This window comes from Cyanistes caeruleus, chromosome 6 (genome assembly GCF_971803275.1).
Source record: "Cyanistes caeruleus chromosome 6, bCyaCae1.hap1.1, whole genome shotgun sequence".
NCBI lineage: Eukaryota > Metazoa > Chordata > Aves > Passeriformes > Paridae > Cyanistes > Cyanistes caeruleus.
Window position 1 is genome coordinate 24141737 of NC_141706.1, and position 27376 is coordinate 24169112.

Genomic DNA, 27376 nt, shown 5'->3' on the forward strand with positions numbered 1-27376 from the left:
CCCCATACAACATGCACACAAAATGACAACAGAGACAGCCTGTCATTGTGCGGGCTGTCACGCAGAAGAGGGGCTGTCCCCCCATCCCCCCTCCACACCGGCAATGGGAGAGCAGAGCCACGGATGAGTGTTGAAGCGCTCCAGCAAAACACGTCAGGAAATCCTTTCGATGGGGAACTGCCACCAGCTATCAGCGAGCCCGCGCTGGGTTTTGCTTCCAAACCTTGCTCCAGATTGCAAAACACCCATCGGAGCCGGGACAGCTGATGCCGAGGAAGTTTTCACAAGGGATGCAGGGCTCGTGAAGGGCAGCACGCATCATCGGTTCAGCAGGGATGAGGCGTGTCTGGTCAGCGGCCACATCCGCACCCGAAGTGTTTTTTCTTGCCCGACAGCAGTATGAGTGAACCAGGGGGTCACACCAAACGTGCCCGCTCTCCCAGATGGGCTCTGCTTTCCGATCTGTTCGAGGAAGGCGAGTGTGTGACTTCGGGCAGATGGGAGCCAGCCTGCAGGCTCGACGCCTGGCTCTGTGAGTCTCCAAACAAGGCTTTTCCCACTACAGGCCAGCGCTGCGCCCATCCATGGAGCTCTGTCTCTGGTGCTTGGCGAATCCTCCTCGAGGTGCACTAAAATTTTCAGCATTCCAGGCGTTTGCTCGGCTGCGGTTCGAAGGGTGATGGGCGGGAGCTCGCTCGCCCCATGAGGAGCTGAGCGCTGTTATTCTGAGGATGTACAGAAAACCTCCAACCCCACGTCCCTTTTTCTTAGGGGGAAGTTGCTGGAAGCAGACTCCCGGGGCCGAGGGACCACCTCCAGCCCCTGGCACTGCGACGGGCGCTCGGCTTCGCCACACGCCCAGCCCAGCGTAGAACAACGGAGCGGGGGAAAACATACAAAAAATTAATGTGACACGGTGACATTTGATGCAGCGCAGGGAGAGGGGGCAGTGGCGGGGGCGGCCGGGGACACCCCGACTCTCCCCCCGCCCCCTCGCCCCGTCCCTCCCGCACCGCCTACGTGCGCCCCGACACTGCCCTGATGGCACGGCCCCGGCGGGCCGTACCATGGGCCGGGCGCCGGCGGGGGCGGAAGGGGGACGGAGGGGAAAGAGGGAGACGAGTGGCGGGGCCACGGGGGTCCAGCGGGGAAGGGGCTCCTCGCGGGCGGCGGCGGCAGGGCAGGGGGGCGCCGCCGGCGGCCGCCGGCCCGAGCGGGTCGACGAGGGCGGGGAGGGCGGGGGTCGGCGGGGCGGGGTGAGCGGGAGGCGGGCGGCGGCTCAACAGGTACAAATGGTTCCTCCCCGCAGCAGCAGCGACGTGCAGAAGCGAACGCGCCGCGCCCGCCGCTGTCACCGCCGGGGGGGCGGGGGGGCCGCCTGCCCGCCCGGCCCCGCCCCGCCGCGGCCGTCTGCGGGCGGTGGCGGAGCCGCCATTGGCCGGAGCGGCGCGGGGGCGGGGCCGGCGGGCGGGCGCGCGGCGCCGCTATTGGCTGGAGCGGCGCGGGGGGCGGGGCGAGGGGCCGCGGCGCGCGGCGTGGGCCGGGCCGGGGCAGAGCGAGAAGTTGGCGGCGGCGGCGGCGGCGGGAGCGCAGGTGAGCGGCGGCCGCGCCGGGGAGGGATCCCCCGTTCCGGAGCTGCGGGGCGCCGCCGGCCCCGGGGCCGCACGGGCCGGGCCGTCCCGCGGGTGGGAGCGCGGAGCTACAGCCCCGCGCGCCGCGGAGCCCGGGCACGTCGCGGCTGCCCTCTCCCGCGCCCCATCCTTTGCGCTGCCCGGTGTCTCCACTGCTGCAGGCGGGCCCCGCCGCCCCCCCGTCACCCTCCAGGAGCAGGTGAGCCACTGACTAACGCACATTGTGCTCTCGGCGACTCCACTGTGCGTGTGACAGCGGCTAACCTGCTCCTCGGACATCACGGTGCGGCCGCCTCGCCTCCCCGGACCCGCGCCTCGAAGCCTCGACGCCCTCCTGCCCTCTCGGCCAGCCAGGTGAGGGGCTCCGGTGTGACGAGCAGTCGGCTCCCCCGGCCGTCGCCGCTGTCCTGCCTCCAGCGGTTCCCCATCCTCGGCTCTGCGGACCCCTGCGCTGCCGGGAGCGCCCCGGGATCGGGGAGCGCGAAAAGACGGAACACTCCTGCAGCGGCGCTCGGTGTGGCCGGCGGGAGCGGAGATGCAGGGAACGGGCCGTGTCGGCATGTGGGTGCGGATAGTTGGTGGTAAAGTTGTTCAGGAGAGATGGCGTGTTCCCCTCTCTGTTCTCTTGCTCTTCTCCAAAGTAAATAAGTGCTAGCGGACTCGTACCAAGTTAGAGACGCATCATCCCGGCCGCTGACGTCTTGATACCCGGTCAGTGACTAACTGAACTGCTATTGCCAAGGGTGTGTTAATAGAAGAAACTCTGCCTAGTATTGCCCTGGATGAGTCACATTTAAAGAGAGACTCTCGAGTCTGCTGAAGGAAAAGCAGGAACGAGCCTCACTTTCCTTTTTTGTTGCTGGTTTTTTCTTTCCATCCCACCCCTCACCTTTGCTCACTGTTTACTACTTCTTGTGCCAGGGCTCTGCTGGCACTCCAGTCCTGGCTGAGCGTTTGCAGAGCTGCCTTGCCCGATGTGGTGTGATGTCACGCAGGGGACTCTGACTTCATGGCCCCGAGGAACAGGAAGGCGAGCCAGGCAGGGACTTTTCCAGCCACCCAGGGTGGCTGTCGTTAAAAACGGAGGAAGTGACGAAGCAGATGGCTTCTCCTACAAAGTTATCTCTTGCGATTTTATGCTGGTGAAGAAGCTGGGTAGTTGAAAAGTGTGTTTTCTGAAGAGCAGCACAGCTTCATTGTCAGCTGAAGTTCCTAATAACCAGCTAGGATTCACCTCAGCTGCTGAGGTTTCCTGAAAGCACCCAGGTATTCCCCCTACTCTTGGGGCTGCTCTCATGTAGCCCTGGGCTGTAACAAAGGCTTGATCTGAAGGAATTAGCAGTGCTCTGGTCAATAAGTAGTTAATTGCACAGAAGGCAGAGCAAGGTCCTCTGTCAGTAGTGTCTCTCTAAGAAGTTTTGCCTGTCCCTATCTCTCCTTCATGCTCTTTGTAATTTCTGCCTCTGGGTCCCAGAGGACCATCTGCTCTTCACAAGAAAACTCAGCTCCCTCTGTGCTCTGTTTTTCCATAGTGCTCAAACACCCTGGGAAGATGGGAAAACCAACTGAATTTACCCAAGATGCTTTCATGTTTGTTCAGAAGCCAAATGGGCCTTTTTTTGGTGGGGGGGGAGAGGGGGCAGGGCTCAGACAAGTTCATGGCTGTCTCAGCCCCGGATTGCTTTTTTCTTCCCTAGCTGCACCTAGAGCATCTTCCCACTGCTGGTCCCAAGCAGGCAGGAGCACAGTGTAGCCACATGGAGAGAGGGAAACCTGGTGCTAAATCCACCCATGTACGAGTGTGTCTGAGAGCTGAAACTGAAGGCCAGAGTCCCCTGCCAACCCATTTTATTGGTGACCATGCAAGTAACAAACCTGTGTCTGAAAATGAAGGTGCTTTGTTTCTCTTTGAATAAACAGCCCTGCGTCTGGGACTGTGCTGGCTGATGACTTAACCCCGGGAGATGCCGCTGGCAGAAGCAGCTCTGCAGGTCGCCTGGCAAGACCTGTCCCAGTTCCCCTGAGCAGCACTATGGTATGAATGCTTCTGACTTCCTGCTACCAATGGAACCATCCTGTTCAGCTCCAGTAAGCAAAAGGAAGGGGTTGAAGTGAAGTTTGTTTGGTTTTGCCTTTTTTGTGTGTGTCTCCAGTAAGTGGGGGGAGCCTACAGCTCAATTCCTGTTTTTAACATTCTTGTGGCATGATTCAAAACTAACCTGCTGCTCTGTCACCTGAAGTCTTCAATAAATATGCAAAACCAGTGTTTGAGTGCTGATTGCTGTGGTCCAGGGCAACAGACCAGGTGAAGAGGAAAGCTGTGCCTTCTCAGTGATGTGTCTGATTGCACTGTATTCCTGGTTCCTTCCATCTCTCTCTTCCTCACCTCTGTGGCCAGTGAAGGTGGCTTGAAAAGGAGAGCAGAAGGGTGTGACATGGTTGTCCCTCAAGCAGAAAGCTTAGCATCATCCTTCCATCTGGGCCTAGAACCAGGGTGTTCCTGAGCGATGAGAAAATACCCCAGGGCTGCAATGTCCCTTGATTTCATGTTTTTCAGTAGCTAATAAACAGATTTATAAGATGGTACGTAGCTTGGTTAGAAGAGTAGTCATGTGCTTTCACTCAGAACTGTGAGATTTTTGGTGAGAGGCAGGGGAGTGCCTTAGAGGAGGGGAAGATGCTGAATTTCAGGCCTGTTGAGCTGAAGGGACTCTTTGTGCTCCTCAAAGATTTTGTTCTCGTTTCAGCTCTTCATGGAGGGAAGGGAACAGGCCTTACCCTTCAAGTACCACGCTAAGAAGCGCCTGTTGTGTCCTGTCCATAACATGTCCCAGTGTCAGGTGAGCCTCACCAAAGGAGCAAGCTGCCCTATGAGGAATAGGAGTACATGAATTGTTTAAGAGGAAGTCAGTTAGTTAAATGCAAGCAGGGACTTATATAATACATCCTAAAAAAAAAAAAAAAAAAAAAAAAGGAAGATTTCTGCTGGCAGGAGGTTCCGTTGGGAGAGAAACTTGCTCATCCATAAACAAGAAAATTTCCCAGCCTCCTCTAGTGCTTTATGCTTTGTTTTTTTTCCAGGGCAAGGTAGAATGCAGTCAGTCTGCACTCTGAGATGGAGAAGGAAAAATCATCATAGGAGAGCAGAGAATGCTCCCTGCATGGACACACACACCGGTTCAAACAGCTCTTCTTCATCTACAGTGAACTATGCTAGTAGAATCTGTGCAGCCAGGAGCAAGCAGCAGAGCATCTGTACACCACTTGGGGAGCAAAACCAACAGGCATTTTCTCCTCCAGACATTCACACCTTTCCTTATGTAACTGGTGCTGAAGTGTGTACTTTAAAAGCTGCTTGCCAAATCCAGGGGCTGGGAGGCAGCACAAATGCTTCTAGCACTCTAGCTGAAATTGAGGGGGAAAAAAAATCCAAACCCAAACACCCAGGAACTTGTAGGAATACGTAACCGCAACTTGGGGATGGTTCAAGTGTCTGCAGCAGTGTTACCCTGAAGAAACTGCATTGGCCTAGGGCAGTGCTGGCACCCAGACCACCATCTGATAAGGATGGTGAGGAGCTGACAGTCCAGAATAGAGGAGCAAGGAGCTGGGGGTTATTTTTCTTATGCAATATTAAAAAAAAAAAAAACCCTAAAAAAAAATAAAAAATCAGGTAGTGCAGCCAGGAAAAGGGTGCCAGGGAGGCTGGAGGTGGCTGAAATGCTCTTCTGAATGGTGCCTTGTGTTGACCGAACCTGCAGATTTATTAAAAAAAAAAAAAAACAACCAAAAATGTGGGGCTGCTCACCAGTGAAAAACAGGTATATCCTTTGCTTTGTGATTTTTGGTGACACTGGAGCTAGCCAGGAGAAACATCTGAGGAGAGAGAAGCTCTGAAGTCCATTCCTGCCCACTCCAGGGCAGGAAGAAGCTGCCCACAGTGCCTGAGGGACATGGGGACATGAGTCCCTGCACAGCCAGGCACAGCATCCTCGAGCCACCCTGCACACTTGGATCCCTGCCTTGCCCGTGAGCCAGTTGTTCCCTCTCCAGTACGCGCAGTACGCCGAGCTTTTGGTTTGTTTTTTAAGGGAAAAAACAATAATTTATTTGCTTTGTTTTAATCTCATAACAATGGGTAATGGTAATTTCCTCCTACCACTCCGTAGTGGCCTAGAAAAGGACAGCATCATCTCCACTGTAGCAAGAAGGCTTGTCCCAGGGCATAAAATTTTAATTAGGAACAATCACGCAGCCTTGAAATGGGAATTGCGAGCAGCAAAAAAGTCAAACCATCAATAAAATATTCAATGGCAGAAATGTATTATTGACACAGACTTTAGAGCAGATAAAAGCCGGAAGGCGGGGGAGCGGGTATCGAGCCTCGCTGCGTTAAATAACCGGCGGGGACCCGCGCGCTCGCCCGGCCAGCGCAGGCCCCCCGAGCCGGCAGGAATATAGGTCACCCTAGGCTGGGGAGCTCCTGAGGTAACACATGAGTTTGATTACCACCTCTCCCTCACGTGCACCACAGCGGGGACAGAGGTGTTAATCAAAGTGATTTATTACCTCACGGAACACTGCTGGCCAAGGCAGCAGCTGGGTGATGGGTTGTAGTGCACAAAATGAAGAAAATCTGCAAAGAGCCACAGTCTTGGGCTGAAAGCAGTTAGCCCCTGGTCACGGTGCTCTCGCTAACCCCATGCCTGGTTATCAGACCTCAGTGGGGGACACAGTTGAATTACTCTGTTTTCCACCCATGGAACAGTTCCAAACCCTGCATGCCAGCCAAGGGGCATCAGCTGAAGAGCCAAAATCTGCTGTCATACATGATATTTTAAATCCTTATTTTCCACACCCTCCCACACCTCCCTCCAGGAAAGACTAGTGCTGTTTTGGCCTGTTATGATTATGACTGAACCCGCAAAACCAATAAATAATATACAATTGTAACAGAGGGGGAAAAAATCCCCCACAGACATTCAAAGTACTTTTCTGCCCCCATTTGGAAGTACCATAAGTGATGACCCTGTTCTCTTTATTCCTGTTTATTTTGCAGAAGGCAAGGCTACAAATGTAGCCCCAAAAATGAAAGATCCAGTTTTAAACCTGCAGAGGTCATTTTTTTGGGTTATGTAGAAGGAGGATGTCCCATAGCACACTGAAATCCAGTAACATCCAAGGCAAGTGGGTTTTCTAAACCTGCTTTCCCTCCTTCCAGGCAGCACAGAAATGCTCTTTACAATGTCCATCACCCACTCCTTAGCAAGGCAGAATCTTTAAAAGCAAGAGTCCAAAAAAAAAAAAAAAAAGCACACAAAGCCCAAAAAAGCAAACAAGCATGGGAGAAACTAACTGCAACTGCATGGAACAGACATATTTAAAATTAATTTTCCTTGAGATACACGATTTAAGGAGGAGGGTGAGGAGGAGCTTGAAAAACAACCCGCCCAAAAAATCCCAAATGTCCCAATTCAAAAAAGGCAACTTTAAAAATGCGTCTCCCCACTGCAGCAGCCCTCCAGTCTTAACCTAAGACACAGCAGTACCTGTGGATCTCCCAGCAAAGCAAACTTTAATCCTTTACTTATCAGCCTGCTGGGCTGGGGTGGCACCTTGAGAATCAGCTTTGAGAGGGGAAGATGTCCCCAGGGACCAGAGCCCAGCAGAAGCTCAGGGGAGATGGTGATGGACAGCAGGAGCTGACATTCCTGGCTGCTGTTATCCAGGTGCAGACAAAGGGGCTTGGAGGCAAATAGGAAATTTCCCCTTACCTGCTCCTGTCTGCAGCCGAGCGCCACTCCCTTTGCCTCCTGTCCTAAAATGCTCCGAGCTGCTGCTGTGCATTATTAAAATGTTGCCATGTTTCATCTCAGAGATGGCCACATCTCACTGGAGACAAGCTGCATCCCCTGGTTGTAAAGCACTTCATAATTTAAAAAAAAAAAAAAGAAAAATAGAAAAAAAAGCAGAGAAGGGCACTGCGTGCCTAAGATTCAGTCGGTTATAAAATACTCACAGCTTTAATTCGGCAAATAGAAAGAGATGGCTTGGAAATGGAAGAGGCAGCTGCGGGGTGCGCAAACCGCTCGGATGTATCCATCAGGCACCAAAGCAGGCACCAGCAGGGACGGCTCACTCTGGCCACAACAGCACACTCACGCTCGCTTTGCTCAAATCCTTTCCCAAAGATTTATTGAAAATTGGATCTGCGGCGCACAGGATTTACATTCACACAGGGGAAGCGGGGCTTTACGGTGAACCTTGTGCCCAAGTCACATTTTTCGCATACGACACATTGAAAACAAGCTCGGGGATCTCCCAGACAAGCTCGTCCCCTCCCCAAACTGCTTTGGTTTTGCAATTAAAATACAAGGTGATGCACCGGGACAGATGAACAAAATGGTAACTACTGGCCATCAAGTTAAAAAAAAGAAAAATTAAAAATATCAGGGAAATGTCACCAAGAGTATTTTGGCCCTGTTCCCCACTCACACCACCACCGGGGAAGGGCTCATTCTGCAATTTTTTACTTTAAAAAGAAGTTGAAAGATAAAATGAATTTAAGAAAAACAAGCTCCCACTGTGTGCTTCCTTGACACATGGTCTGTGGCACCATGGACAGTGGGTTTCTTCTACAGGTTTCTTACAATATACATAAAAAAAGAGGGGCCCAGAAATTTGTCTTAAAGCTGCTTTTGGGCCTCTCGTGCCGCTGGCAAAGAGGCTGTTTGTCATGGCCCCATTTGCTGTGATGAGTAGATGTAAAATCTGTTAACTTGCTCCATCCAGGTGAACCTCCACGCAGGTCTCCACTGCAGCTTCGCTCCCCTAGTCAAAGGAACAAGGGCTTTTCCAAACACACGATTGATCTCTTGAAGAGGCTATGCAGAATGGATGCACTGCTGTTTTCTGTTCAATATAGAAACTGCTTAAAAAAAAATGGAAGGGAGTTGCTTTCATCCTCAGGGGAAGAGGGTTGCTTTGTGTTATCAGTCTCTAGTTTTACTTTACAGTCTGTAAAAATATTCTGTCTGGCCATCCACATCCATTCACAATATAAAGCAGTAAAAAAAAAATATAAAATATATATATATATATAGTTTATTTATACAGTTACACTTTGATCCTCAATCAATTGATACAATACAATTGATCCTCCAGTGCCTGGGCCCTTCTACCTCCAGATGCTCTGCCTGGTTGATACAACTGCAAGACAAGAGAAAAAAACACCTGAGCAATCCCACTGTGGTGGATGAGCACTTGCAGGAAGGGGAGCGGAAAACAGGATGTACGTGAGCACAAAGCCTGGACTGGGAGATGGGAATGCGGTCGCCGCAGTGTCCTGAAGGATGGGGGTGGGTGTAAGGGGCTGTGGGGAGGATGGCAGTAGGGTTTTGCTGAGGAAAAGGTGGCATGGGTGGGAGTAGGATGCCAGGGTGGAGGCAGCATCACCACAGCAGGTAGGTGTCCCTACCACAGCTCTCTTTTGCTACACCCAAAACACAGATACAAGGTGACAAAAGAGTTGTGGGAGGTAGAAAGGGTTTTGGGATGAACTGGTCACTAGGATGGAGCAAAAGTAGCTCCTGTAAAAGACAGGAGACAAGTTCTCCCCATCCTAACTGAGCAAGGTTTTAACCTTGGGGGATACAGAGTGGCAGGAGAGGGGATAAGCACCATCCTCCACAGCTCCTGGCAGGGCAGAGATCCGAGCTGCCAGCGTGAGAGCCCCTGGCAGCAGCGCAGAGACTGCCGGAGTGTGAGCTTTGCGCTTCCTAATGGCATCTATAAATAGCTCTGGCTTCCCACCACCAGCACACGCTTGCTCTCTGCAGCCCATTTTGGGCAGCAAAAGCCTCTCCCCTCTCCCCACCCATCCTCTGCAGACCAGCTCATGCTCCCAAGGCCCCAGTGGGACATACGCACCCTCGGGGTTCAGGCTGGACACCAGGGGCTCCGCCAGGGTTCTGGGATGGCCGAGGAGCTGCTTGGCGCTGACCTGGGGAGGTGAGTCGATACCAGCGGTGGGAGAAAAACCTACAGGATGGGGAAAAACATCAGCCTCAGGCAGGGCTTGAGCCTCCCATGCTCACTGGGCACGGCCGCTGCAGTGCCTCTGGGCAGTCACGTCACCCGCTCTGGGTGCTCCGGAGGAGAAACAACCAGGTCCCTTTCCATGAGAACCCCCTGCTGCTGCCTCTCATGGCTGTGAGGATGCAGACGAGGCCCTGGGCACCACCCTTCCCTCGCCAAACACAGAAAGGTCATTTGCGGCCAGAGCATGGCCCCACCAGCCCATGGCCCCTGGGGACTGATGCTGGCCTTCAGCCACCTGCTGCAGCCTGCAGCCTTTTGCTGCAGCTGTGATATGAGCAAGGCTGCGAAGGAAAGCTCCCCGCAGCCACCTCAGCCCCAAAAGCAGCAATGCAGGATCCGACTCCTGTGCGTGTCTACGAGCAGCCCCCAGGCTTCAATGGGGAGGACGAAGGAGCCCCAGGGCTGACGAATCTCTGAAACCCCCTGGAGTGGTGAGTGACTGCCATGCCAGCACACAAACCCCCACCTGCCTAACCTCAGTGGCCAGGGGAGAGCTGGTCAGCTTTGGGGCTGGCCCCTGGGAGAAGGAGGCAGGGAGCGGGCGGGGGTCCCGCGGAGCAGCCCCCGCGGCCGAGCCAGCGGCAGCGTGCTGACCTCCGTTTCTCCGGTAGGCTGGCAGCTCGCACGGGCTCGGCTCCGGCTGGGCGTCCTCCTCGGACCTGGCCTGCAGGACGGTCACCGTGGCCCCCGTCTGCTGAATAAACTGCTGCAAATTACACTGCCTCAGCTCCTTATTTAACTCCTCCAGCTCTTGGGTCTGGGCCTGCAAAACACACACCGAGGGGGGGACAGGGTGAGCCGCATGTTCCCCCCGTGCCCCAAGCCAGCTGGCAATCATCCCCTGGGGCTACGCCCTGGCTGGGGCTCACCCTGCCGGTGCCAGCAGAGGGGACCTCGGGGGTACCGTGGCTCAGCCGCCCCTCTCTGAGGGCCTGCAGGAAGGGAGGTGCCCAGGCAACGGGGACGAAGAAGGCGTTGGTTTGGGAAGAGTCTTGCTTTGCTGCATCTCCACAAGAGGGTGCGAGCAGCCATCAAACGGCGGCTGCCGCCGTGCTGGGAGATGCCAAACGCAAATGAGATGCTCAAGAAAAGATGCTGAAAGCACGGACAGCCTGGGGAAGGCCTGGCTGGATAAAAGCTTCCTTGTTTTGCTCCACCAAAGGGAACACGGTGGGTGGAAGGTGGGAATTACGCAGCCCCTTGACCGCTGATGCTGGGAGGCTGCAACAGGCGATCTGGGGGGACATCACAGCTCATTCCCATTTCCATATTCCATAGCCCCCCACCGTGAGCCCTGCATGGTCAAAAGACTTTGTGTACAGGCACCATGGGGACCTGTGCTATCCCCTTTGTGACTCCTTTATCCAAGACATCAACCCTTGTAGCAATGCCACCAACCACACCTGTAGACCACGTGCTCCAGCACCACTGCCTGTGCTGTAGCAGGGTGATCTTGTACTCCGGATGCACCAGTTAGAAGAAGCATTAGCCCAGACATAGCTTGTGCGGAGAGCAATGGGTGTGGGACTCTGTGCCAGTGGGGCAAGAGTGATGGTGTACCCCTGTCAGTGATCACTGCTGCTGAGAGCTGTGTACCCAGCCCCAAGTTTACTGGGCAAGTAGAGTAACCAACCCCACTCAACCCATTGGTCTAATGTGTTTGGAAAGCTGGTTCTACTCCCTCCTAAAGTTCTTACCACCCCTTGGGGTGACTCAACCCAGTCCTACCTACCTGCAGGTTCTTTTCAGCTTCCTCCAGGGCCTTCTCCACGCTGGCCAGGTTGCTCTCCAGCTGGGTGCCTTGCTTGACCTTGGCTTCCAGGTCCCTTTTCATTTTGGTGGCCATGTCCTCCAGCTCTATGGGGCTGGGCATAGAGATCTCCTTCCCCCTCTTGGCCCTCTCGGCCATCTCCCATTGGATCTCCTCCTGCAGGGCTTCAGTCCGGACACTCAGCTCATAGATCCTCTGGGTGTACTCCTCCAGGCTGGCCCGCAGGCTCCTAACCCGCTCCTGCCGCTCCCGCTCACACTCCTTTTCCAGCCGGAGCTCACTCTGCCAAAACTCCTCCTCACCCAGCTCCGTCTCGTTCCTCCGCACCAGTTGCTCCAGATAGAGGATCTCATTCTCCTGGCCGGCAAGCCGGCTGCGCTCCCAGAGCCGTAGGTCCATTTCTAGGGTGTCTCCATGGGCCTCCAAGGAATGCAGCTGCTCCTGCTGCTGCAGCACTCTCCTAAAAAGCTCCTCCTTGGAGGGCTGGACAACACCACCACCCTCTAAGTCTAGCCCATCCCGCATTTGGTGCCTCCATCGGCCCACGGTGAACAGGTCGCTGGAGCCTGTAGGACCCAGGTTGAAGGTCATGGATTTTTTTGGCTCCCTGGAACGGGGTCCATCTATGCTGGTGAGCCTGGGCTTGATGGGCAAGCTGGCCCGGATGAACGTCCTCTCGGGAGCTTGGGGAGCGCCCTCTGAGGAGGGCCGCTCGGCCATGCTGGGGCCTGTCCGCCGCAGGATGAACTGCACGTCGTTGGCATACTGCCCACACTTGGCCAGTGACTCCAAGGGACACTCCAGAGGCAGCAGCTGCCGCTCCTTCTCCCGCAGCTTCTGCACCAGCACATAGCGACCCGTCTGACCTGCCGGAGGAGGTGAGCACATCAGATTGGGAAAGCAGAGGCCAGCGGGCTGTGCTGCGGCTGCTGCCCCACAGGCAGTGCTGGTGCCATCTCCACCACCACAGAGCAAGACCTCCACCCACCCAAGGACTCCTCTTCCCAGGAAGAACCTGCAGATGGGGCATCCCCGCAGCAGATGGAGATGGCTCACCAATGGCCCGTGCCAGGGCGATGACCACTTCTTGGCAGGTGGTTTGCTCCGAGACTCCGCACACGACCCTTTGGATCCCATCCACCCAGACCTTCAGCTCCATCCCCACGGCTGCCGGGCCTCAGGTGCTCTGGGTCATTGCAGGACAGGCTGCCTGTGGGGAAAAAGAAACCAGGTTTCCATCTCAAGCCACTAAAACAAGGAATACAGGGCACTTTAAAAGCAGTGTCATTAAATCATCATCCCATGGGGTAGATCCTAGACAAAGAAGTTGTTCGCTGCCACCCCATGCATAGATTGCACTTTTCCCAATGTTATTAAATACTGATATTCATCTGCAAAGAAAATATTTTTTTCCTCATGTCTGGACAGTGGGGTCCACATCTTCCTGTACTGGGAAATTATGGGGTTTGTGTGCCTGTGTGGCACCCAAAAGATGCCCAGGTTATTTCTGCTGCGAGGACAGACTTTTGATGGGTTTGCTGGACTTTCACTGCAATTTTTCTATAAATTTGACAGAGTGGCACTGAGGGATTTTCTAAATAACATTGGAAAAGTCAGATGAACTGCAGGCTGCCCACTTTTGCAATGATATAGAGGGAAGGTGCAGATAATGCACGTTTTAATCTTTTCATATTTACATCCATCTCAACTTGTTAGACAGGGATTAAGAAATTAAAATAAAGCCTCTTTCTGAACAAAAGCATGACCCTAAAGGTAGGATTTGGGAGGGGTAGCCAGGCATAAACACACATGACAAAATCCAAGCTCTGACCAACACCAGGGCCCAGCTCAACTCCCACCCGGTGGGCACTACTACCTTAAAACAGCACTTGTTAGCCTGTCTCTTCAGGCAGCTCAACAACTGCAACCACCATACACAAAAAAAAATAATAAAATTAAGCACAAGCTGTAAAGAACGCAAATATTCAAACACTGTGCAAAGATGTATCTATTTTTCCTGCTATAAACACTGGTTTTGACAGTATTAATCTTGTCTGAAAGCCCTGGATAGATCAACATGCACAGAATTTTCAGGCCCTCCATCCAGGGGGGTCACAGACTGCTTTCCTCACCTGGCTGGTTGCAGTCCCTCCCTCTGCTCCAGCCATCCCAAGTTTGAAGCCAGGCTGTGAGAAAGCTTGACCTTAGGTTAAACTCCACTTCTTCATTATATTTTGCTGCCTACTTGAGTAATCAAAGGGAGGGCTTGAAGGGTCCTGTCTCCACTGACGAGGAATTTTAATCATGGTGTGAGAAAGGCAAGGAGAAACCAGGGAAGACACAGCTTGGTGAGGACGTTCTGTGCAGGTGCTGGGTCCTGTTGGTGCCACCTCCCTGCCCACCTCCAAAACATGGGCACAGAGCAGCCGTCACAAATACCTCAGCACTGAGCTCATGTTTGCCTTGGCTCAGCCACTGGGGAAAACTGTGGGGCCGAAGGACACCTTGGGTTCGGCCCACTTCCCTGTAAGCCCCAAACCACTAAAATTTTCAAGATATTAAATTTAAAGTTGCATTTTGGCACCGCTCCCCAATCCTGTGTATTCAAGGCTTCAACTGTCCCCCGGCATGGAGCAAAGTCCAGGTGCCACTGCGGCACCACCCAACTCACCCTGAAACCACTGTAGTTCCCCACCCCCAGCCTTCCCCTCAGCAGCACCCTAACACCAAAACTGGAGTGCAACACATCCCACAGAGCACTCTCTGTCCCCCCTCTTTCCTGGCCAGGGACCAAGCTAATCTCAAATCCAGCTTCTTGTGGCATGACCCAGTAAGGGGGGCCAGGAGCTTAAGAAGAAGAAACAAGAAAAATAACCCAGTTTGTCGAGTCACACCAAACAGTCTCACCTTGCCGGCAAAATCCAGCGTCTGCCGAGTGCTGTGGGAGCAGGATGGCTGCTGGCACACGGGTCCCAGGCACCTGTCCGGGTTCAAACCCGGCACCAGCCTCCGGCCCCGCCTCGGCCAGCCTTCCAGGCAATCATTTACCAGCAGCCCAGCGTGTGGCACTGCTGCCAAAAACCGGGAAAGGGGCAGCCAGCTTTGCTCCTCATGTAAGAGAAACCCCCAAAAAGAAGCCAGGGCATAATTCCCACCACATTCTCCACCACCCCAAAATCCAATGGATTTTATTGCTTCTATAGATCCTTGCAAGTACAGGCGGTCCTTGCTGTAACCTCTGGGAGTTTTGGGTGCTGTCTGCAGCTTGTTGCCAGATACAGGATGTTATCTGTCCCCTTGGAGAGGGCTGGGGGCTGCTCCCATCTCTGTCTGCCCTCCCCCTGCCTTCTGTGGAAGGTCAGCTCCCACTCAAAACCAGCCTGGTCCTCTTCCCCCCAATCCCTGGCCTCACAAGGGAGCTGACAGGATGAAGGCTCATTCTTATCTGAGGGGACCTGCAATGCTCCCTGAACCCCTCGGTTCCTGCTTGGGAGGGACACCACAGGCTGCACTCAGCATCTCATCCCCAATGCTCCACCATGATAGCATCAGCCTAGTTAAGAAAAAAACAACAACAAAACAAACCACCATAAAACCCCATTAGGCAATAAACCTAAAAACATTCACCTTTGCTGTGCCCCACCCAGTGCTTTATTATCACCCAATACCACAGCTGGGGGTGTCTCATTGCTCCACTTGCAAACAGACCCCCATCTTAATGAGCTTCCCTGCCAACCCCCTGCATTAATAGTGGGTGCCTTCATTACACCGCCAGGTAGGAGAAATAATGGGCTTTTTTTTGGGCAAGAATTACTTTTCTTGGGGAAGAGCCTTCTCAGTAGAAGGCGGGCTTCCAGCTGCCTCTATTTGTACTTGCCCCAGGAGGTTGCTTTGATCATGAACCAGAAGTGCAGGCAGCTGCCAGGCCCTGCCCCAAAAAAACACCAGGAAAGCCAGCAGGTGTCTGTGGGTGCCAGGACACATGATGGCTGCTCCCTAAGGCCACTCATTTTATTCTTACCCCACCCCACTATGGATTTCTAAATAATTCTTATTGGAAGCAGATTAACAAAATGACTAATTTTCTGTTCCTGTTCCCCATGTGATAGGTCCTAAAATTGAGGGTAGGGATGATTCATACCATGACTTCAACATATTTCCTAACTGAAAGTCAGAATTTCAAATGCTGACAATAAAAAAAAAATAATTAAAATTAAAAATCTCAGATCTTGCAGCTTTAGGATTCCTGGCGCTGCTGTCTCCCAGCCTCCCTGAAAGTGTCAGGCTAAAGGAACTGGAGATGAAGGAGTATTTCTGCATGTGCAGGAGGATGCACATCTTGCTCCTGTAAACTGCCATCCTGGTGGCTGCTGTGATCTCCCCTGGACCTGAAATAATAGAAAATTGGCCAGTCACCCTCCTCAAAGAAGTGAGGACCACTCCTGATTTGTAGGACCACCTGCTGTGTCCCCTATGGGGTCTCTCAGAAGCTGAGACAGCACCTTCCAGCCAAGGACTGCAAGCCCTTTGCAGCAGTCTATTATTTTTTGCCACACACAGGAATAATAATTAGAAAAATAAAAAAATAAAGATCTGTTTCAGAAAAAAAACTACACATTTTTCACCCAATAGCAAGAACTGCTGCAACCCAAATACCAAAGCACCCCAAACATCTCTACCACAGCTCCTAAAAAGGACCATCTGGGACCAACATAAAGGTTTTGAGATGGGCAACCTGCCAGCACTGTTTCACCCATTTTTGCAGGTTCACTCGCCTCCCTCACTATATCTACCCCCTGGTAGGGAGCTGGCTACGGGGCCAGGTGGCAGGAGAGCAGCACCACAGGGAAGGCTTCCAAGAAAGCCTAATTAAAAGTGAAAGGAATCCAGAAGACCAGCCTTTCGTGTCAGGGTTTGGGCTGAGGGTAGGGTCATAACGACTCACAATTAATAAACTGCATTAGTACTTGAGAGCAGGCTGTGATGAGCCTGCCATCCATGAAGCACCAAGGTGTCCATAGGGACCAGCAGCTTTGCATCCCTTTGGATGCAGTCCAAGAAAATGCTGGGGTACTCTCACAGTTGTTTTATTTTTACTTTCAACCTGACCCTCTGGCTCCTTCTCACCCAGAGCCAGGGGGATGCTCATCCCAGCTGTGCACAGACACACCAATAAAAAACCCCAACCCAAGACAAGTAAGCAGCAAGTGGGGAGGGGAGGGGTGGCCTTGTGCTGCCATCCTCCGTGCTGGGGCACTGGCAGGCTGGCTGTGACTCGCTGCCCTGGATCAACTGCTGCCGTGACACCTCCACCAGCTATTTAATACTTCCTCAAGTCTCTCCTTGCTCTGAGCACCAGGCCCAGCTCCTGCACCAAAGGGGAGAGATGGTATTTGCCCACCTGCTGAAACCTCTGGTGGGGAAGAAGCCTCCCGGTTACTCTGGTGACAACACAGACAAAATCCATAAATAACTGAAGCCTCCTGACAACACCTGCAGCTTGAAGGGGATGGGACATGGACCAGGTTTCCCTCCAGACCATGAACTGTGTCTTCCTGCCTGGGGACCCTCTTTTGGAGCCACATCACCTGCCCTTGGCTGAGCTGTTAAATGGACTGAGCAGTTCTGCTGGGCTTTCCATGCCATGTCCATCCCAGGACAGAAGGAATGCCATGGTCAAGGTCCAATGCTGAGCACAGATCAGCTATGGCAAGGTTTGATGCCATGTCACAGTCCAGACTGGCAGTTCCCTTGCTGGGCAGAGATGACCATCCCCATCTCTGAACAAGCTGATCGTGCAGCAGAGTCTGGCAACCACTCACAGTCACTGCCACCGCAGCTGGGAGCACAAGGCAAAGCCCCAGCCACTTGGTGCATGAATGTTCCACCACTCCAGCTTGTCCTGTGGATGCTGGCCCCAGGATCCTGAAGGGACACATCCCCTGGCCTGTTGCAAGGCAGCCAAGAGGGTCACCTACCAAATACAGCAGTGTCCTGTCCCTCAGAGCAGGGGCCATCAGGGTCTGGGAAGCTTGCACAGAGCTCCAAACTCGAGCAGCAAATGGGTTACTTCAACCCAGCACAGAGCTGACACTTAAACAAGCTCAAGGGGTGACAAACAAGTCCTACCAGAGTGGTCACAGCCCAGAGAGGCAGCTCTTCATCCTTCCACCGTCACAGGGAGGGTGTTCAAGTACTTCTCAACCCCGAGGCCAAAGGAAGCCACCAGCTCTTGCGCAAGGCAGCCACAAGCACCCAGGAGCAAGGAAGCAGCAGGCATGGGGCTCTAATTCACACCCAAGCAGCTTATTTAGGGGACGCCATAATAGCATCATATCCTCAGCTCACCCATCACCCCCCACCCAGCTCCCTACTCTGACATGTTGAGCCTGACAGAAAGCCCTAAAAACTGGCAAATTACCAAAATCAGTAATTTAACCCAAAGGTGCACTTTTACCAGAGATGTATGGATGGACCCAAACCCAAACACCCCCAAGGGTCTGCTGCCTTTCAATAGCAAGCAGCTTCTGCTGGGGGCATCCTACAGTGCATAATGCACACTTGGCATCAGCAAAAGTTACATCCATGTTTCAAGGGCTTTTTGCACTAAAGGAGATCAAAGGAAAAGTATGTCTTGTGGCATTTGCATGCTCGAGAGCTAAAGCATGACTTGAGCAAGAAATCGCAGACCACCACCAATATCCTCCAGCAATCCAAGGGGGCACATGTCCCACACAAGGATCCTGCAGTCTTTTAGGAACTGCCCAAAGAGACAGATTTCTGGAAAGCCATAAGCATCACACCAGCAACCCCCCATTAAGAGAAAAATAGAGGCTTAGAGATTTTCTGCTCCACTTCCTCCCAAAAATTACAGACCCATGCTAACATGCCTGGGGAGGCTGGCCAAGGTTGAGCAGGGCAGGAAGAGTCAGGGACAAATCCTGCCCAGGGCTGCGACGCAGAATGGGGACGGTCCTCAGGGTGATGGCCTTTGGCAGGGATTTAGGGGAGGGAGGCTCACATCATGACTGGTGTCAAAGACACTCACTCCATGCCACCTCCACCTCCCAGGATTTCTGGTTTTTAATCCAAGCTTTTGAGTCTGCTACAGCATCAGACCCACACAGAAACAGAAGAAACAGAAACAGCACTGTGAAGAAGCTGGGAACCTTTTCTCACTCTTAAACAAGATTAAGATTTGTGGCCATGGCAGGTCAGCACTGAGAGTCATATGAAAACATCAAGAATCACAGCCAGTGACATTTTAGGGATGATTACTAGTCAGTCCACCCCACAGATGAGCCACCAACCAAAAGCTCATTATAAATTAAAATCAGCAAAAACACCCCTCCACCTACTGCACACACTCAGATTACAGCGTTTCAGCCTGGAAGCGGAAGGATCATCTTTCTCACCTTCACGCATCGTGTTTCTCCCTTGCAGCACTGATGGCTACTGTCCATGGCGGGGAGAGCTGGCAGGGCTGGCTAGGAAAGTCTGCCCTAAACACGAAGCTTTGCAAGGGAACCATTAGCAGCACCTGCTATTCCTGTAACCATTACCATCACCCCCAGTCCCACATGTGAAGAGTGACTTCATGAAAGCAGCTGGAAGTAAATCAGTAGTTTCTTCCCAGGGGGAGAGGCAAAATTATCAACAGTGTGTAGATTAGAGGGGAAAGAGGAAAGGCTTTTTTGCACACCATGCTCTTTTTTTTCTTGTGCAGTTGAGTGCACCCTCATGCCATGCCCAGGATGGACCTAGCTTTGCCCCCAGTACAAGGGCAAGATTAGGTCTAGGTATCTTGGGGCTCTCGGCTGATCTAGATTGGGTTCATCATCTTTAGGGGATGACTCACAATCCAGCTCCTAAAAGGCAAGCTCTGAGGGGTATTTGCCAAAGCATCCACACAAACACAACCATGGCACTCATATGCCAGCAGGTCCAGAATCTCTGCTGTGTTCATCTTCCACAGCAGTCAGTCATCAGTGAAAGCACGATGCAATTTGGGAACATTCCCCTGTTACTACACACAGCCCGTTCCCCAAGTCAGAACACAGCTCGTATTTCTCACCACATGGAACACAGGTGGAATCTTGAGAGGCAAGAGCCCGCTCAAGCCTTGGAAATACTCCTCCCCAGCCAAAGAAGAGAACGTCCATTGCCCCCCACCTTCAAGGGTGAGACCAAAATGGGGAAAACCCAACCAATGAGGTCTCTCTCCCAATGCCTCCAGAAGAGCCAGAAAGGACACTCAAAGCAGCTTCCTTGAGATGTTTGCCCACTCCAGCCCAGAGGATAAGCCTTGACCACCTATAATGCAATCAGAGACACTCTCCCTATCTCCTGTCAAATTAATCAAAAATTTCATCCCCATAGGATTACAGGAAAATTCAGGCTCTGCAGCTGTCCTGCAAGTAGGACCAGGGACATAAAGAAGCAAAATGACCTACAAACATTCTCCCTCCAACCTGCCTTCCAGCCTCCTTTAGAAGTGCTGGTGTCAGCCATCAGCAATCCTCTTTCCATTACAGTTGTCTTCCTATAGGAGAGGGTAATTAAGAAATTAGCAAATGGACAATCAGGGAAAAACATTCCAGATTTTATTCACAATTTCCAGAATAACTTGCAGTTTCCTAATCTGCTTCAGAAAGCAGCCACGTGTCAAGGATACACTGCTAGGTGTTCAGAGAAGAGGATGCACAGATGAACATGCAGGTGCATGCTGTCATGGATATTCATTTATAACTTTGTAGGATTAAAAAGGATTTTAATGACCCTTTGCAGAGAGCTGAATAGACTCCTTTCTCCCACATGCTCAGACACAAAGACAAATAAACAAGAGACTCAGAATGAATCCTGGCTGAAACCTTTGATAAGACCCTTGGGTATTTCAGAAGTCTCTGTTTTCACACTACCTAGCACATGACTAATTAGGTGGAGGTGCTATCACTGCCTGAACCCACTCAGAGACAATAAGCTCTTTAAAGCAGTAAAATCACATCATATCTCTGGAGAGGCAAGTGCATCTGGGACATACATCCTGGGGTACAAATTACAGTCCTACAGGTGATGGAAATCATGGCTGCATCACCAACTCTAATGCCCCAAACGGCCTTGCTGGACTTTTGGCTGAAGGAGTTTTAATGCCAGGAAAGGGCTCCATCTCCTGTCCCATACATAGGTCCAGCATTTCATGATACCTGAAGGACCAAAATGGGACAAGAACGTGTGCTGGGGACTGGCCAGCACTCCTGCCTGTGGAGAGTGGGAGGCTCAATAAAAACACACTGTTCCTTCTGAAGCATTTAGGTGCTTAATCCTCATGCAGCTAATGCTCACATAGGGTTGCTTTGGGGGAAATAGGTACTTCTGAACTTCCTAGCCCAACCTCTTTATACTCCCAGCAGGTCATTCAAAAGCCAAATTAATTCAATGAGGACAATACCAAATCCAATGTCTCAGCCTAGGCAATCCTCAAACTGCATTGAGGCACTCCAAAAAATACTTGAGAAGGAGTTTTGGGGGACAGTTGGTCCTCAGCATGCATCATCTCAGAGACTCAAAGCCATGTTTCTAGCACCTCCAGTCCTGGTCCCAATGACACTTCCAGAGTAGGAGAGCAAATGTCCTTTTCCAACATACGATGCTGAGTTTGTAAGATTTTTAAAGGACTAGAAAGAGCAATAGAAAAGATCTTTAAAAGACCAACAAAAACATTCAAACTTCAGGAATCCTTTATGGACAAACACCTATGCAGACACAGCTTTTTTCCCCACTGATGGTGGACAAGCTGGAATACCTTGGATCATGTACAGTGTGGTACAACCTTGTGCCCAGGCTGGGTTAGCCCTGGGAAAGCCCTGCAGAGCCACTCCTTTGGGATGGGACCCCAAGAACTCAACAAGCTGCCCTGAGAAAGTCCTGTCCCAGAGGAATCAGGGCAGGGAGAAGAGGAAGGAGAGATGACTTCAGAGCAAGCCTGGGAAACAGGCGAAGTTTCTACAGTCACAAACCATCAAGCAAAGACCTGGGCATACTGGTCAAGAGCCCAGGGAGACCATGAGCTGCTTTCTGACAATTAAGCTGTTCCTCAGAGAAGAGTGTGTGTGTTGTAGGAACCAGCCAGCACCAATCACAACATGCAGAGAGGTCCACCCAGCATTCCCAAGTATGTCTGGCTCTTCACAGAAAGGAGTGCTGACACCTCCAAGCATTGCCTGAACTTGGAAAAGAAAATAACAATCGGCAAGTGAAAACAGCAACCACAGAGCTTCCAAAAAAAACAACGCAACCCATCTTTATTCTTATCTAGAGATGCCTATGGTGTTTATCCAACCTGCTGCACACCACCAGCTGCCTCAGGCAAGCGTCCAGAGGCAGAGACCAGCTCCCTGCTGCACACTCACATTTCCTGGGGAAAGCAGTGTTCACAGCAGGAATCATTAAACCAGCAAGAACCCCACAAGCGCTCTCCCTGTCAGACAGCTTCACAACACCATCTGGGTGCCAATGGTTTACCCAGGCTGGCAGGAATAACAGGGAGCAAAGGAGAGGCTGCCACTCACCGGGCTTCTCTGCCAACACAGCTCCTGCAGGATGCTCTAGGTGCCTCCAAAGTCCCCGCTGTGCTCAGGAGCACAATGCTATGTCTAGCACCACGGAGGACACCTATAGGAAGCTCTGAACCTCAGAGGGCTGTTGAGATCACTGTGACATTTCAATGGCATGCAGGAGGCACCTGAGGGGACACAGGAAGGGTTAAGCATGAGGCCCCAGAGATAAAGAGCTCCAGCAGGTTCTGTGTGCTGTAGCAGGGTTAGGAATTATCAGCAGAAGAAACCTTCATGGCTCAGTTGTCCTGAAGTTTCCACCTATGTGTTTGGTTAAGAAGTGTTTCAGGTTATTTCCCCCCGTGCCCTCCCCTTTTCTTTTTCAAGCAACAAGTTATTCTAGATGACTAGCCTGGGGCAGCTGGAAGCACCCCAAACCCTCAAGAAAGTGCTGACTCCAGCCCACAAAAAGCCAGATAATCAGCTGCTTTTAGGAGCTCCTAAACTTGGCACCTAAAAAAATGGAAGGACATAAAAATGTTAGCAATCCTTTACAACAACAGGATTTTGATAAAAAACTTCAGTGGAGCCACACTTAATCTTTAATTTGAATACACAGGTTTATATACAAAGGGTGTAGACAAGTTGGGACAGATGGAAGAACATCCTTTAAAAAGATGCTCTTGAAAATAATATATACACGTAGAGCTGACACTTTAAAGTGTCCCTCATGCATTTATTTAAGCTTGGGCACAGAGCAACCCATTGTCAAACAGCACCTGGATTTCTCCCTAGCTCACCACAGCACCCAACCTTGCATGACACCAGAAAATACTCTGCTCTGAAGCCTTGGCACACACATCACTGCCTCCCAGCCAGGAAGGATTAACTCTTTGTCTGGAATCCCAAAGCATTCCCTCCCCAGCACATGGAGAAACAACAGAACATGGGCGTAGGTCAATTCTGAGCCACCACTAGAGGTTTTTCCTATAGAAGATGACATGAACAAGACAGGACTGAGCGATACTGAAAAACATGGAAGGGATGAACCAGTGTGGTCCTCACAGATGCACTCCAGCAATATTTCCCTGCAGCTCATGGCAACAGTGAGGGCAGCCACAGGATACATCTCCACTATGGAGCTGGACAACACACACATTGCCAGATAATTGCACGGGTCTGCCTCTTTAAGACCTGGGTAAAACTAATTTCCATATCCCTCTCACACTCATTTGCAAAGAGTTTTATATTTTAGAGCAACTGGCATGCCCTTGGCTAGGAAAGGGTGCAGGATCCTGGGAACTGCAGCGCTGTGAGTGCTGGGCATCCACAGGTGCTGCAAGCAGCAATCCCTGGCCTCCCAGCTTTGTACAGCATGGTGGAAGAAAGGCTTCAGGAAGACGTGTGCACTTGTGGCAGCTTCTGGATTTCCATGCCATTTCTTTCAGGAGGGCATGGGGAAGCCAGCAGAGCTATGGCGAGAGGGAGTCCAGGCGCCGAGCTCAGGCTCCCCCAGCAGATAACCGGGATGTAGGAGGATTCCTGGCATTCCAACGGCACCAACAGAAGGTAAAGAACATCCCCCCCTTCCCCACAGCCCCTTCCTGAGAAGGCACCACCGGCACTGCCTGATAAGGAAAAACAAGCAGCGTTCGGAAAACGCTTCCCACTCCTACCCACTGCAGATACAGCATGTGCTCACGGTTTGCTCTCTTCTCCGTAAGAAGAGCTGCAATTCCTGCCTCAGGAGGAGTGCAGCTCCCCACAGAGCTGCCCCTCGAGGTGAGCCGACAGGTGTGTGTGTGCAGCTCCGCTGCCCCGCTCCGGCAGGCGCCAGGGCTCCACCATTTGACAGCGGAGCCCTGGCGTTCGTGCTCCCACACGCTGCCGGGGCCCGCCTGGCAAGTCCCGGCAGAGCACGGGCCCGGGCACCGGCATCCCGGGGAGCTGCCCTGGATCACGGCGAGGAGCGGCCAACGCGCCCGTCTCGCCTCTTCCGACCATCGCTCCTCACTCCTTTCCGCCTAATTTCTCCTGAAATCAGCCAGCCCAAGGGGAATGCCATGGGCTGTGCCTGAGGCAGCCGCTCGGAGCGAGAGGTGCACGGCCGTGACCCCTTCTTCTGCACAATACCCTCGAGCCCACGTTTGGGTTTTTAACCTGCAATTACAAAGTGCTGTTGCAGGGCAGGGAAAAAAAAAAACCAAAACAGGCGAGGAGTTTGGTGTCCCGTCCCCCCGCTCCTCCTCCTCGCAGCAGGCCACAAGTGGAGTTACGAAACAACCTGCCAACCTGCCGGCAGAGTTCACGGAAGGCATCAGAAGTATGCGGCTGGAGCCTGGCTCTTATCGAGGAATTTAACCCTTCTCCTCGGGGAGACGGAGACGTCGCTGAAGGCAGAAAGGACGGGCGGTTTTGCCCCACGGGTGCGAGGGGAGGAGGCTCCCGGCACGGGCGGCTGAGACCCCCACGCCGCCTGGGCTCCTCCTCCGGGGGCTCTGGACAGCGTTTGCCGCTCCGCTGGGGCCGCGCTGCTGCTGCTGCCGCCGGCAGGGCCCGCGCTGCTGCCCGCAGCTGCTGGGAGTGCCTCGGGCAGGGGGGAGGCGAAGCCACCCGCTGCTCCACCGACCGGGACGCCACCGGGGCGGCACAGGTGGCGGCGGGGCTCGGGGTCTCGCCAGTGCCGAACGCCGCTCCCGGCGACCCCAGCCCGGGCTCTCCTCACGGGACCCGGGGTTACTGCGGCGCCCTGCCCCAAGGCTCGCCGCCCCTGCCCCACTTTGCAGCCCCGTGGGGCTGTCCCCCGCCCCGGTGGGCCCTGCCCGGCGGGCGAGGCGCCGGCTGCCCCAGGAACAGCTCTCTCCGCGGACACCCGGGGCCAGCGGCCCCGCCTCAGCCGCAGCCCCCCTGCTTGGGGCCGCTCCCGGCGGTACCGGCCCGGCTGCGGCACGGCAGGGCCGCGCCCGGCGCTGCAAAGCAGCGGCAGCCACAGCCCGGCAGCCCGGCCCGGCAGCACCGCGCCCGTGCGCACTCACCTGCCGCCGGCACGGCCACGGCAGCGCGGCTGCGGCTCACGGCGCTCACGGCGCTCACGGCGCTCACGGGGCTCACGGCTCCGGCTCCGGCTCCGGCTCCTCTCCTGGGCGGCGGCAGCGGCCGCTCCGCTCCGCTCCCCTCCGCAGCGCGGAGCCGCGCCGACCTCAGCCCCGCCCTCCGCGCCCCGCCCCGCCGGCCCCGCCCCGCCAGGTGAGCCCGCCCCGCCAGGTGAGCCCCGCCCCGCGCACGAAGCTCCCCCCGCATCACCTCGCCTGTTTAAAAATAAAAAAAATCAAAAATTCTCCATAAAAAAAAAGTCTTAAATTATTATTTTAAAACGTCCCCCGACAATCTTAAATTCTTCTCTTTTAAAAATGTCATAAAACTTCTCTAAAAAAACCAATAAATTAAAATTCTCATTTTAAAATAAAGTATTAAATTCTCCTTTTTGATTGTTTTTTTAAGAACTCATAAATTCTACATTTTCTCCCTAAAGTCCTAAGCTCTCCAATAAAAATAAAACCCTTTAAAAAAACTTTCAAAAAGTATTGAATTCTCCTTTCATTTTAAAAAGTTACTAAATTATCTTAACAAAAATCTGAAAACATTATCATGTTTTTTAAAAGAAGACTTAAAATCTCTTTTCCTGAAAGCAAACCAAGCAGAACCACCTTGTACTTCCCTAGCCCTGACTCTGAGCTTGTATGGGCAGGCTCATTCCCTCCTGGAAATGCTCAGCCTGTCCAACAGCAGGGACCTGAGTAGAACAGAGAAAACAACCCCTTTCCATAGAGCTTGGCCAGGCTCACGGTGAGGGTGCAGCCCTCGAGCCCCGTGCCCTTCGGCCAGCCGGGGGCTCAGAACGCCCTAAAACCGCAGAGAGACGATGGCAGGGAGACAGGTTCAGCCGGTTTTGGAAGAAGCAGGTGTCTGCTGCCATGCTGGAGGCTTTGGAAACTTCTCACCTCCTCCCTCTGTCAGCTTTTCCCATCCTAACTCTCAAAAACCCCACCTGAAATCTCCCTGCACCCTGCATGCCAGTGTCCTTCCTATATGGCCTCCGAGCAACGGGGATGGCTGTGATGGCATCAGCATCCCATCCTCAAGGTCTCTCCTGGTGAAGGTGCTCCAGCAAGGCCTGTGCTGGCGCAACCCCAGTGCCAGATGCACAGTTACCTTTATATGTCTTTACCCAGAATGTCTTGTGAAATGTTCCACTACTCATGAGAAAGGACAGTCCACCCATCAGATCCTGGATCCCAAGGTGACTGCTCCAAAACAGATCTCAGGTTTGCTGCTCCACCACAAAATGTGTGCTAATTTTAATTTATGGTTGGAAAAATCCCCATCTCATGCGGGCCTTATGATATCCTTATCTAAGGTTTATGATACCTTTAACTACTCCCTTCTCCACATGGAAGCTGCTGGAATTAGGAGGTGATGCAACACACGAGTCCATAGCTGTCACTCGGCAGCTTTAATTGGGTTTTTTAATGAAGTTTTCTGTTGTTCTAACATATTCCTCATAATTATGATCTCCTAAAATCAGATAGTACATCTGGCACTCTGTAACACAGGCCATGCCCTGGAGACCTTACAGTACAGGAGGAACAAAGATCTATAAAAGAAAACAACAAAGGCTGTTCTCAGGAGATACATATCTTGTTTAATAGATTGGATACTCTTCTGAGATCCCAATCGGACACAAGCTGAGCAGATGTTCATTTGCCACTAGGAAGGATAGTTGCCTTTCTTAGAAGAAAAATATTTTGAGTTTTAAATCTTTCTACCTTTAGCAGGTTGTAAAAGATTGGAAATCTCTTTTCACTTATAAAACTACTACTGTGAAAAAGAAATAAACTAACTCTGACTCGCATGCCTGCGTGATCGCTTGATTCCTCACCCAGTGAAAAGTTCTCCACACCTTCCATCAACTAAGATGGATAAAAATGTCCAATGTATAGTTTCACACTAGTGAGCTTTTCCAGACTGGCTCATGGACCATCTTCTCCAGCCATAGCTCTGTCTCAGCCCACCTTCAGATTTATTCTTAAAGCTCCTGTGATGCTGAGGCCATGTTCAGGAACTGACCAGGAACACTGACTGAGCTAACTTCTGGGTTTGTGCCCACTGGTTCATTGCTGGGTTTTCTACGGGTGTATCTTAGACTTTTCAGAAGTCATGTCCTCACTGTACACTGAGCAGCCAGGCTGCTTTAGGGAGGGCAGCAATGCTGTCTCAGCATCCTGAGCAGCTGAATCATAACCAAGCCGGTCCTTTGGTCT

The 27376-nt window shown here is 52.6% G+C and overlaps 1 protein-coding gene and 2 long non-coding RNA genes across 11 annotated transcripts in view; 2 read left to right on the top strand and 1 right to left on the bottom strand.

Annotated features, from left to right (window-relative positions):
* Window positions 1-1997: 1997 nt before the first annotated feature.
* On the top strand, window positions 1998-5951 carry LOC111930728 (uncharacterized). The gene is made up of 3 exons (XR_002865285.2): window positions 1998-3719; window positions 4379-4471; window positions 4713-5951. It is a non-coding gene; the product is annotated as an uncharacterized LOC111930728 (long non-coding RNA).
* A 1848-nt stretch (window positions 5952-7799) lies between these two features.
* Window positions 7800-27376, bottom strand: part of RASSF7 (Ras association domain family member 7) — a 33795-nt gene continuing 14218 nt past the window's right edge. The window contains exons 1-7 of one of the 9 annotated variants that reach the window (XM_086895754.1): window positions 25091-25277; window positions 22071-22243; window positions 12559-12712; window positions 11464-12368; window positions 10326-10494; window positions 9561-9671; window positions 7800-8840 (exon numbers count right to left, since the gene is read on the bottom strand). In XM_086895754.1, coding sequence (XP_086751880.1) covers window positions 8809-8840; window positions 9561-9671; window positions 10326-10494; window positions 11464-12368; window positions 12559-12661 — 1320 coding nt within the window. In that variant the 5' untranslated portion in view covers window positions 12662-12712; window positions 22071-22243; window positions 25091-25277 and the 3' untranslated portion in view covers window positions 7800-8808. Of the gene's footprint in view, window positions 8841-9560; window positions 9672-10206; window positions 10495-11463; window positions 12369-12558; window positions 12713-14409; window positions 15912-22070; window positions 22244-23731; window positions 23986-24347; window positions 24613-25090; window positions 25278-27376 lie in introns of those variants that run through there. The other 8 variants (XM_086895752.1, XM_086895756.1, XM_086895755.1 and 5 more) reach the window with 8 other exon arrangements.
* Window positions 8847-10447, top strand: LOC111930727 (uncharacterized). Its single transcript, XR_002865284.2, has 3 exons — window positions 8847-9641; window positions 9963-10162; window positions 10343-10447. It is a non-coding gene; the product is annotated as an uncharacterized LOC111930727 (long non-coding RNA).